This window comes from Zootoca vivipara, chromosome 8, assembly GCF_965207765.1.
Source record: "Zootoca vivipara chromosome 8, rZooViv2.hap1.1, whole genome shotgun sequence".
Taxonomy (NCBI): Eukaryota; Metazoa; Chordata; class Lepidosauria; order Squamata; family Lacertidae; genus Zootoca; species Zootoca vivipara.
In genome coordinates, this window is record NC_142591.1 from 10,839,600 (window position 1) to 10,851,959 (window position 12,360).

The 12,360-nt window shown below is 42.2% G+C and overlaps 1 protein-coding gene and 1 long non-coding RNA gene across 4 annotated transcripts in view; one reads left to right on the top strand and one right to left on the bottom strand.

Moving 5' to 3' along the window:
* LOC118090339 (uncharacterized) overlaps positions 1-12,360 on the top strand; it is a 63,123-nt gene that overhangs the window by 46,581 nt on the left and 4,182 nt on the right. For both annotated transcript variants that reach the window (XR_015951326.1, XR_015951325.1), the window contains exon 3: positions 2,640-2,844. This is a non-coding gene — a long non-coding RNA (uncharacterized LOC118090339). The remainder of the gene's footprint in view (positions 1-2,639; positions 2,845-12,360) is intronic.
* The window catches only part of CTNND2 (catenin delta 2), a 466,576-nt gene continuing 465,009 nt past the window's right edge, over positions 10,794-12,360 (bottom strand). For both annotated transcript variants that reach the window (XM_088675087.1, XM_088675086.1), the window contains one exon: positions 10,794-12,066. In XM_088675087.1, coding sequence (XP_088531213.1) covers positions 11,806-12,066 — 261 coding nt within the window. In that variant the 3' untranslated portion in view covers positions 10,794-11,805. The remainder of the gene's footprint in view (positions 12,067-12,360) is intronic.

The window sequence follows — 12,360 nt, forward strand, 5'->3', positions numbered from 1 at the left end:
GCTCCCACGGGTAACTTTTTGCATGCCTGTGATCAATTGTTTGAATGTTTTGTACCTTTCCAACACAAAAAATAAAAGGGAACTTGCCCCACGACAAAATGTGATGCAATCCACTATTTATTTTGACTGATCATTGTTAGAAGAACATAAGGAGCCTCTCTCTTCTGAATGTCCTGCCTTAGAAAGGGCACTTTTTTTCCTTATGCAAAAATGCATCTCTTGGGGTTCATTAGTTTTCCTTACTTTCTTTTATCAAATGATCATATCAAACGTTCCTTTACTGCCGTCACAGCTCTTTTCGACATAAGGAAAGCAGTTCTTTAATATGCAAATTTAAGAGACAAAGTTGGGTTTTTCTTGTATAACACAGGCATTCATAAAAAAGAAAAGAAATCAGGATCACAAAGTTTTGTTTTCAGACTATTTTCTTAACTGAGAGATAGCTGGGAGCCTGGTTTCTTTACAAAGGGCACCTTCACTTTAATGTAATCTAATAAACATTGCCAAAACACAACTCAGTTATAGGAACATTACAGTGAAATTGCAGGCAGTGTGATGAACACTGTACCAGCTTCTTATGGTCCCATGAAAATGGTGTTAGCAGAACAAGGGAATTAATGGATCAGCAATACCCTGCATATTCAGTTCTTAGCTTGCCTCTTAAGAAAGCTCTGAATAAGCATCAATTTCATCCCACTTGTTGGAGAGACCTTTTTAGCTAAGATTTTCTAAATTATTTGAGCAATTAGTTTAGCCTTGTAAATACTCACTTGCCTATTTCCATTAGTAAATAAGAACAGTCACCAGCTGAGAAGTCAAGGAAGCTTTTGTCGAACTATAAGAGAGTGGGTTCTTATTTTTCATGAAGGTTGCCAGTGAGCCGCAGAATTAGCAGTGTCCCTGACATTCAGCATTCTCTGCCTCACAATGTGAATCTCAGCCATTTATAATCTTTGATTGCAGTTTCTGGCAAGAATTTAAGACCCCAAATTTCTTCTTCAGTCTGGGTTGTAATCTGAACCAGAGAAGTACTTAATTTGCTTTCCTATCCTTAAACTTCCTCATCCAACATCTTTTATATATATATATATTTATTCCTTGGCTGCAGCAGGTGAGAGGAAATGTGGGCCTGCCATTTAATAGATGCCATATTGACACACAATTTGCCTTTGAGCCACTGCTCACATTATGGGGGAAAAGGAAGAAATCCACATCACCTAACTCACCCCAGTTATATCCAAATAATTTATTCCATAGCCTCCCCAAAAAAGCAGTGGGTGAGGGTCCCCGCCCCACAAAATGTAAAGGTACCAAGTACGGCTTGCCTTTTACCCACTGAAATTCAAGAAATACATGCAGTGTTCCCATTATCCCCCATCCTAGTCTGTGGCTGTGTCATCCATATCCTGCAACCTACCTTTTTGTTTGATCCTTACTAAGGTCTCTTTAGTTTTCACTAGGGAGAGGAAATAAATTAAAATCTGTTCTCATTTGCAGGTGGATCCATCAAACCCCCATTTTCTGAAACATGAGAACCAAAACAGCTAGCTTTTGAAAATTTCACTTGCCTGAATTTTGTAATGCAGTTCACCAACCAATGTTTACCAAAATGCATAGAGTTGGGGAAAGTTTGCATAAAAATGAATACATTTTTTTTAAAAAAAAACCCCATAGAAAAATGTGTTGTATTGGGGAGAAATGGCTTGCAACAATGTGTACTTTAGTCAAAACTGCATACAAAAATGTGTTTATTTGGAGGAGTTTTCACTAAAGCCAATGATGGATAGCTCATGCATGAGCCTCTTACACCACATTGAGTAAAACATTCCTGCATTGCAGGGGCTTGGACTAGATGACTGCCCGTTGTTCCAATTGCATAGTTAGTTCTGTGATTTGAAAAGACTGATGAATTTCCAGGTGGATTTTTTCAAATGAATTGCTGCAGAACTATTGGAAAACTGAGAAAGTGGGAGAACCAAAATTGACAGCTTCTTTCATCCCTGGTTTTGACTAAGTATCGCTCCAGGTTGTCACAGCCCGTGATTCCTAACTATTCTCTTAACGCCTTCTGTGATGCTATTAGTTCCCACTCTGCCAGAGGTGCAAAAAGCTTTTCTCTGTGCATGCAGAGGTAGCTGATGCTGATGTCTTTCCCTCCCATTGATGGGTTGGCTGATGGGGGCGGGGTCATAACCACATCATTTCGTTCTGTCTGTCTGCTCATTATTTTGTGTTAAGCCGTATCCATTTTGTGTTATGTTACACAATCCATGACAGCTATTTTGTGACTAGAACCCATGGTACTTTCTCCAACTTGCAAAAGTGCCTACTAGCCCCAAAAGGACCTGTGTTAGATTTAGCATCCCCACATTTGCTTGCTTACTTTCCTCCCTGCAGTTTGAGAAAGGCTGGTGATTTTTGCTCTGCAGGAGTTCTGTTCATTGTTCACAGTACATGCCTAAAAGCAGATTGTATTTGCAGATAGATGTTCTGTGGCAGGAACATCTCCTGACAGGTTAGGCCGTGCCTTCACAGTTGTGTTGGGTGGTGGGCCAGGTCAAATGTGCTTCCCTTAGACCTAAGTGGAGTGAAAGTACCTCCTGCCCCTAATTTTTCCATTCCTTTTCTCCTTGGCACAGGCTGGACTGGAAGCAGCTGGCCAGGAACAACACCAATTCTCGGGAGAAAATTTGCTCAGGGAGCATTGCTGTCCGTGCTTTGTTTTCAACAACTGCTGAGGAAGAACTGGCTGGTGTCTTATGTGCTGCTGTGTGAAATTGGGAGAGGAGCTGGCCTGCAAACACCTTAGCTGGGGGAAGAACAGGTTCCCCAAAGGAGCAAGAGGTAGGATAAAAATCAGGGTGGATGGGGATGACGTGTTTGCACTATTACGGCTGCTAGAGAGAACCCTAAAGTAAATGGAACAGTCTTCGTATCATTCTGACATATTCAGTATCTTGACCAATGATATGCTAGATTTCTGCAGCATTCTTTAGAACGATGGGAGAAGTATTGGTGTTAATGGACTATTTCTTTAATGAGGTTGCATGAATAAGGGGTCAAGAGTTGATTGCCTAAGACAGGGGTAGTCAATATACTCCCCTCCAGATGAATTTAGATTGTTGTCTGTAGCTGATGTGAGTTCAGAAACATATAGAGTGCAGTAAGCTGGCTACTTCTAGGGCAGGGGTCTGCAACCTTTAAGACAAAAAGAGCCACTTGGACCCGCTTCTGAAGGAAAAAAAAAACTGGGAGCCGCAAAACCATTGCGACATTTAAAACAAATATAACACTGCATATATTGTTTCTTAACTTAATGCTATATATACAGGATCGTGCAGTCAGCTGTCAATCTGAAGAAAAAAAAGACTTTCACTTAACAGTTCTTGTGCTCAGGTCTTGCTTGTGGGTTTCCCACAGGCGTCTGGCTGGCCACTGTGAGAACAGGATGCTGGACTAGATGGGCCATTGGCCTGATGCAGCAGCCTCTAAAGAACACACTGTTCTCCACTCCCAGCCTAGTTCCCTGACTCCATTTCTAAAACTGTCCAAAGGGGTAGCGGCTTCCTAGCATGCCTAGATGTAAGCCCCTCATCCTATACAGGCTGCCACCCCTGCTTGCTCCACTCGCCATCCCCTTTGCCAACCCTATTTCCCCCACAGCTCACCAAACCCTGCCCCCTTTACACCTAACGGTCCTAACCGAAACCCACCTCTCTTTGCACCTCACCCAGCCCCTCACCCATCTCCCTGCCTGAAGTCCCTCCCCTCCCTGCTTGGCCCAAGCCCCATGCCTTTTCAAAAGAGGGGGAAAGTGCTTCAGAAAGCAGTTTGCCAGACAGCTGTTTTCATATGAAATTAAGGTTGCAAACTTCTTTCACCACTCCTGCTCCTTTGAGCAACAGTCTGGCCTGGCAGAAATTAACAATCAATACTGTAGAGGTGTTGTTGTTTTTTCACAGCACAGAGATAGCTTATGATTCATTTTCTCTGTATGTCGGGTGCAGGAATTGTTTAATAATAAGAACCAGTTGCTCTTTACAGTTTGATGGGTCAGTGCGTCTGGCTGTTAACCACAAGGCTGGTGGTTCGAGCCTACCCAGGGATGGCTCACAGCTGTGGGCAGGATTCCTGCATTGCAGGGGGTTGGGCTAGATGACCCTCGGGACCCTTCCCATTCTACAATTCTATGATTGTATGAAATAATCCTTTAACCAAATATTAAATGATGCTTTATTGCATTCTCTGGATTTTTAATACAGCTGTTCCATGCTCAAAACTAATCCAGTTACAGAGCAGGAAAAAAGGCATGGAAGAGTATTCCCTTTTCCAAAGGGAAGGAGGGGGGAAAGGCAGAGCGGGCGAAGAGGGCGGGGCACACACACAAACCACAGGGGAGCAAGTAGAGGTGGGGAAGTGTAGAACGCTGGCTGTGTAAAGCAGCCTTTGTCAACCTGGTGCCCTCCAAGAGACTTTGAATCAGCACCAATCAGCAACAGATTTACTGTATTGAAGTATGTATTGAAGGGGGAGAGAGCTGATATTGCAGCTATAGAACAGAAGCAAGCAAAAAAGGGGGGTGAATGAAAGAACAGTGCTCAAGAATGTGAAGGGTAGGTTTATATTGTAGCAGAGCAGAAAGAAGAACTTATGCAAGCTCCAGTTCTGACATGCAAGGAAAGGGGGCAGGGGAACAAACAGTCTCTCTCTCTCTCTCTCTCTCTCTCTCTCTCTCTCTCTGTGTGTGTGTGTGTGTGTGTGTGTGTGGCAAAGGGGGGCAGAGAGAAGAAGGATGCAATGAGGATGGGGGGGGATAGTAGAAGAAAAGGAGGACCAGTTTGAGAGGGAAACACCGTGAGGGGGGGAGTGAAGCGAAAACTGAAAATCCTAAAAGGAATTTTGGGGGGGGGGAGGAGTGTGGGTAAAGAGAGAGAAGCATGGGGAAAGGGGTGGAAAGAGAAAATAAAAGAGAAAAGTCACTATCAGGTTTGGATTGGAAAACAGCCTTGCATCCTGTGGAATACACTTCAAATGGTAGATCTTGTTAAAGGAAACCACTTTTTTATCATTCAAACAAAAGGTCAAAACACCCCAACATTTAATTGTTATTTCCTCCGTCCTGTCATCAAAAGGGGGCAGGAAAAAGGACCTTATACATTTTATGAATGAGTAACAGATGGGACTCTAAGACTGAGGAAACCCCTTTTTCAGCTCCTGACTTCAAAGGTGCTATGTGTTTACACTTTCAATTGACACTCCCAATTGGGAGAGATCAGATAAGACAATAGGTGTGCATTCCAAACCCGCTGATGTTACAATGGACTGATCAACGAAAAGCAGCCAGCAAGGAGGCTTTACTTTAACAATTAATATAAAATTGAGATTTTAACCGATTCACAAAATTCCAGTGCCAGCTCCCCTCTGCTACACAGAACTCATAAATAAAGCGAACCAAGAGCACTCGACCACCCTCCTACCCCTCTTTCCCCCCTAGGAAAGAGACGAGCCCCCACCCCTTACACACCTCTCCCGCTCGCCCCACCTCCGCCTCCCGAGGAGGCGGCAGCAGCAGCAGCAGCAGCAACACCATTTCAGCGGCTCCTCAAAAGCTGCCCTTTCTCGCAGCCGCGCCCGCCTCTCTCTTTCCCAGCAAGCGTGTCTCTTTAACCCTATCAGGGCTGGGCTATCCGTGCCTCCGTCACCCAACTCTTCCAGCCTCGGCATGTCCACCATTTCGGAGCCGGCGAGTAGGAAGCCCCGATAGGGTTAAAGAGGCTGCGTGAGCCAGGCAGGGGCAGAGAGCCACGGCAAAGCTGTAAAGGAGCCGCATGCGGCTCCGGAGCCGCAGGTTGCCGACCCCAGTTCTAGGGGAACTACGAAGTTTGTGGGTTTCCTGGATCATACGTTTCGCCCCTGTGCTACACCAGCATTTTGTGTGTGCATGTGTGCCAAATGTATGGAGAACCGAGGAGTTATGTCTTCTGTATACATTCAACACTGCATATATTCCTTCTTGCTTTTGGCTTTTCACATACTGCACTATGAACAGCAACTCTCCACAATACAGTAGTATTTATTGATAGAAAATCTCAGTTCAAGTTAGCTTTTGTACATGCTACCAACATGTACAATGAAAAAGTATAGTCTGTTGATTCTCATTACTAGTAGTAGTAGTAGTAGTATTTTGCCATTTAACTTGACAACATTTATTTTAACTTTTGGGCGTTTATACATTGCCAAAATGTACTTTCAATATTAATATAGTTTAAATAATATTTTACTCTTGAAATGTCCACTTTTTAAGCTTAATATTGCTCATGGTAGTGCAGTTTTGTTAGTATTATAATAGCTCAATCAATCCTTTCAGACCATAAAAAGCATCTTAATAAAACAATGAGCTTTTTATATAGAGATCTACACAGTTGATTAGGAGTCTAAAATGAAGTCTGTGTTTAAATCAAACATTTTTACAGTACAACAAATACATTTTATACATTTTTGGAATCCCTCTTTCTATGTGGGTTATTACATTGCTGGGGGGGAAAAAACACAGCCAAGAGTTTGTGGTAACATTTGAAAAAACCAACAGACCAACCAGCCGACTGACCCACCTACCCATCTGCAAAGCCCCCTAAATACTGGGCAGGTGTGAAGGATTTATATATGCCTAGCTGGAAAGTGATTTAGTAAGTCACTGGAGTTTCAATATTCAAACATTACTCTTAAGTATTTGCTACTGCAGGACAAAAAATGGGCAAGGTGGAGGGAAACCGGAAGCCAATAATAATGCAGCTTTTGGCCTTTGGGGAAAAAAATCAGTCAGGGAAACCCAAAAAAAGTTTAGGGATTATCTAGTTTAATGTATGTGTGTGGCACAAGCCCCTTGCATAAGCTGTCCTTTCCCTATGTCTTTCCAACTTCTTTTAAAATGCTGGAGGGAGGGGAAAACCTACCCCTTTCCCTCAATACCCTGTTTAAATGCTCAGCCTGTTTCAGACTTGAACATTTTGTCCAACAGCTACATGTGAACTCTTCGGCTCTCTGCCGTTCCTGCACCAAACAGCTGTTCTCCCGTCTCTCATTATTTTAGCATTTTAGTTATCAAAAATCTTATTACCCCCACTCCCCAGTATTTTATTTAGGGCAGAGGTTCCCCCCCCCATTACTCTCAATTCTGCCTTTATTGTTTTGACTGCAAGGAATGCTTGAACATCTGTCGCACAACAGAACCACTGCATATTGCAGGATTCTGGAGGATGTCCTACACTCCTTTTGTGTGGAGTGCTAGCTCAGCTCTTGGGCTCATGCAGACGGTGAGAGACAACTTCTTAGAACGTGCCCAACGCTCCTCTGATGGTGTTATATGACATGGGAATGTGGGCAATAAGCCCACATCCCCATGTCACACCTTCCAAACCGTTTGCCAATGTTGTCACCTAAAAGTCCACACCCAGCTTCCCAGAACCTTCAGGATATATAATAATAATAATAATAATAATAACAACAACAACAACAACAACAACAATAATAATTTATTATTTATACCCCGCCCATCTGGCCGGGTTCCCCCAGCCACTCTGGGCGGCTTCCAAAAAAACAGAAATTCTAAAATACAGAAATCCATCAAACATTAAAAGCTTCCCTAAACAGGGCTGCCTTGAGATGCCTTCTAAAGGTCTGGTAATTGTTCTCTTTGACCTCTAGTGGGAGGGCATTCCACAGGGTGGGTGCCACTACCGAGAAGGCCCTCTGCCTGGTTCCCTGTAACTTGGCTTCTCGTAATGAGGGAACCGCCAGAAGGCCCTCGGAGCTGGACCTCAGTGTCTGGGCAGAACGATGGGGGTGGAGACGCTCCTTCAGGTATACCGGACTGAGGCCCTGGGACAGTTTGAAAATGGCTTCTCTTTAGGCTACATTTGCCATGCTCTGTGAAGTTTGTATTTATGCTTATGCATTATTAGTAATGATGGAACGAGACATGATGGCAGCATCCCCATTTGTTCAAATGCAAGCTTGTCCCAATCCAATGTTAAGGGTGCATGTGAAATTCCAGTTTTTAGAGCAAAAGGTTCTAAATTTTATCTCATGGATCAGCAACTTGCATTCAGGTCCCCCATGTGAGATTGGAGAAGGTCCTCTTATTAGATAGGGAAACGTCAGAGGTCCCTTTACACCCAGAGCCCAGAAATTCTGTTCTCTTGCAAACAGAAAGAGGAACAGCAGCTGAAATATATAGCTGCGGCTGTTCTCGACAGTGGTTTTTTTTTTAGTCTTTTGTTTATATTATTTAGTTTTTCATTGTAAACCACTTTACTTAATAAGTGTTAACATCTAAGCTTGCTTGAATTGGATGCCAAACATAAGAGCTTGCTTGTGCTATGCACAAAATAGCAGCTCATTGTGGTACATTACTCCCGAATGGCTTTGGCATGGGAAGCAGCAAGACAGAGGTGGCTGTTGCTTCTTCTGGAACTACTGTAGTGGGAATCCCATCTTGTTGCAACCCTAGCTATCTCAGGCCTTTAGCATGACTGTTTCACATCTGGACATTAACACACACTCACCATCCAAAGCAAATTTCTTTCCTATGTACAATAGACTCAAGTCAAAATGTGATGCTCATATCTCTGTATGAAATGCTACCAAAGAGACTGCTATGCCGGATGCAAAGTAACATTCTGTTTGATTTCTAAAACTGGATAATTTTTGATAACTTACATGCTTAAGTGCATGTTAAATTTTCATCCAGTTGATAATAAAGAAAACAGGAACAACTTGTGTCTAAAATAATGGTGTGTCAGATATATATATTATATATATCATATACATATATCCATTGAGCCCTTCCTTCAACTAGATTTTCCACATGTGTCCCGTCCCCCCCCCCCAAAAAAAACAAAAGGAGAGAGGGTTGCTTATTGTACATTGGAAAGGCGTGCCTGGAAAAGTTAACTACAGTGCTAGGATCACTGACAAACCATATCTACATTACAATATATAGCTCTGCATCTGTTTATTTCTGCTCTAATACAGGTTAGCCATTCTGAAATATTTTCTTTGGTGATAAAAGATCAGGCAAAGATGAAACCATTATCATTGATTAAGAATACCACGTGCTTCTTAAACCAACAATTAACCTGACACCTCAATGGCTCACAAACTCAGGAGGAGGACCTCCTGAAATCCTATTACATGACCATCATTTATTAGAAACTCAAAATAATCCTGATTAATTTTATATTGGCCATGTAGCTTCATGTTATCATAAGTTGTAGCAAATAGTAATGTAGTGTGTGCACTTCAGCATCAGATTCTTCCAACTTTTTTGTGTGTTTTTAAATCTGCTTCAAGCAATTTGACTCAACAAGGATAACTGTATTCCAGTACTCTGGCCAAAGGCCATTTTCCTCCTGTGTTCAGCACTGCAGCCAGTACACCGCTGCTGTTAAATGTGAAATTGCAGTAGTTGCAGTATAATTCCCAAAAGGCTGTGCATTGCACCACTATGTAAATGATAAGGAGTACCACACAATGTAATATTTTTATACTTACCAACAATTGTCAAATGATGGAGACACAGGCCCCCCTCTTCCTCTGCTGCACTATTTCAAACATATTATTTTTCATTAATTATATTACACCAGATTTAAAAATGTACAGAAATGGTCTATATTTTCCATGGGTTGTGATGGTGGATAGGATAGGATACCGTTTAGATATCAATTTACTGTTTGCTCTCTGAAATGTTATATACCTTTGTTTCCTTCTCAGCCATGCATTCTGTCATCTTAGTTGTTGCATTCTGACTTCTTCTGGGGTGGGGAACGAACACGGAACCTCACCTAGCAGATGGCCCAAGAGTGTTAACTCACATTTAGGGCAGTTACATTAATCTTGCAAGTCTTGGTGCCTCACAGGAGCGGAACATGCTCTGTTGGTTCAAATGTATGGCAAAGGACTGCTCAGTCATTTTCTTACACTAGAGTTTGTGGGCGAAGGGCTAAGCTTTCCCTTCTTTCCTTAGGGAAAAAGTAAGTAGCGTACTTAGGGCTGGATAACCACATGAATCACCAATGATGGTCAGTCAGCTCTCACTGCAAGGAAGGGGCGATACATACTGGAATTTCCACTGTAGAGAAAAATTTAATATATACATATATAAATTAAAAAAAATAACAGAGGCAATAGCAGATGGAACAGTGTGGCCAGATTGTCAGTCCACAGTAGCACAGTCTCAAAGTTTTCTTCTTCTTCAAAAAAGGACAGACCACATGTGGTGGGGTGGGGAGAAGGAGAGGAAGGACTCTCAACTTGTAGGGGCAGTGATGCCAGACATTGCTCAGAAATTCCTCACCTCAGGCTGCCAGGTCCTAAGGATATCGGCTGTCCTTCACACCTAACCCTAAAGCAAAGGAGGATCAGGATTTCTCCTCTTGTAGAATCCCTCTGTCCCTTCCAGGTCCTCAGCAGCACTACTAAAGGGAAACAGCACACGATTTATCTGGATAAATGGGGAATGAATCCCTTTCTGTTGTACTCTGCTGCTATAGCTCCACTAGAGAGGAAAATGTTAGACACCACCCCACCCCGAGTCTCATAGGTAGATGAGAATTCTCTCATGTCTGGCAACACTGCAACAGAACACGCTTTATGCTGCACAAACATACACACAGACTATTATGCACACATTGGTGGGACATACATACACTCACAGACACACACACACACACACAAGCAAGAATGTGTATTTAGATGGAGGATTCTTGGAAATAGACATTCTTAGCAAATATGGATGACAGATCAATTGTAATTTATTTTCTTTTTAACACTGTATCATCATAAAGAAAACTGGTATAAATGAAAAATCTATTTCAAATATCTACATCTAAAATTTTAGGCAGTGAAAAAGCACTTCGTTGACAAGGAGTGTGGAATGATGAATGTTAATTTGTCAGAAACTGCTGAATGCCTTTTTTTTTTAGTTGCCACAAACAAATTCACATATCAGAACGAACAATACTGCTAAATATTCCGTTTTGTATTTTTTTGTTAAAATGCACTGGGGAAAAGAAAAGGAAGAAAGAACCCCCCCCCTGGAAATTCATATACATATTTCAAAGTTTTGAAATTGAAGCAATATTTAGAACCATAGATGAAGAAACACTGTGGCATTGGTGTAATATACACAATGCACTTCTCTCTCTCTCTCTCTTTTAAATCTGTAATGTACATCAAATACTTTGCAACAATGCATTAACAAAAGGCAAGAAACATCTTGCTGTACAGAGGAAACCCCAAATGCAACTTGAAGCCTAGATTCACAATGGATGAGGAGAGGAAACAAAGTGTGAGAAGCTGTCCCCCTTAAGGTTTTGTAAACTATTCATTTTCTTGTGCTTAACTCTGGTCCTACATCGGCTGTTGTACCTTCCTCTCTTTCCTTCAGCCACATTCAATATACAGCACTATTTGTTTTACACTCTACATACAAGGGCCAACTGCAAAGCTGCCCCCTCCCCACAATATATTTCTATATCTATATATATATAGAGAGAGACGGGATTATATAGATACAGAAATAGATATACATTTCCCCCATTTCTAATGACACTCCCGTGCTTAATGTCCAAATCTTTTAGCCACCTAAAAGCATCTTAAAAGTTTTCCACACTTGATTATCAGGGCCTTCCTATGGAACAGGCTTTTAACAAACTAAATTTGCAGGAAAAGAATGTCTTGTGGTATGCATGCACATGCACAGTTCCCGGAGCCATCTTTTTGTTTTGTTTTTTCCTTGCCCAAATCTCAAACCCAGGAATCCGGAGATGCGGGATAGTGGCTTGTTTCATAATTGAGTTCACTGTAGGGCCGAGCAGCCGAGTAGAAGTCGACGTAGTTCCCGGTGGACTTAAGTCCCAGATGCATATTGTACTCGCTTGCAGGAGGACGGTGATGGACTTGGTCCTCAAAGAAGGACTCGTCATAGTTTCTTGTTGAATTCTGAAATGGCTGATATGGTTCATAATCTTTTCTAGTGGGCTCCTGTGGAACTGGCTGTGTTGAGACCTATCAACAGAACAATAAGTCTCAGCTTGTTAGGTATTAGTGCTGCGATGGGAATCAAGCTTACCATTTAGGGAGGAAGATAAGATGCTTCCACTTTAACAATGCTTATTAGGGCTGGCAGTATGAATGGTTGCAGCATTTCAGCAGCTGCATTCATAATCTCTTAGCCCCTCCCCCCCTGGCATTAATTGCACCGTTTTGCTTGATCTTTCTAAATGGACTGTTTTGCGCTTGCATTGATTACTACTCCTAACAGACGTTTTGCTTAAGGAGACGGTTAAAGAGCAAAGGGTC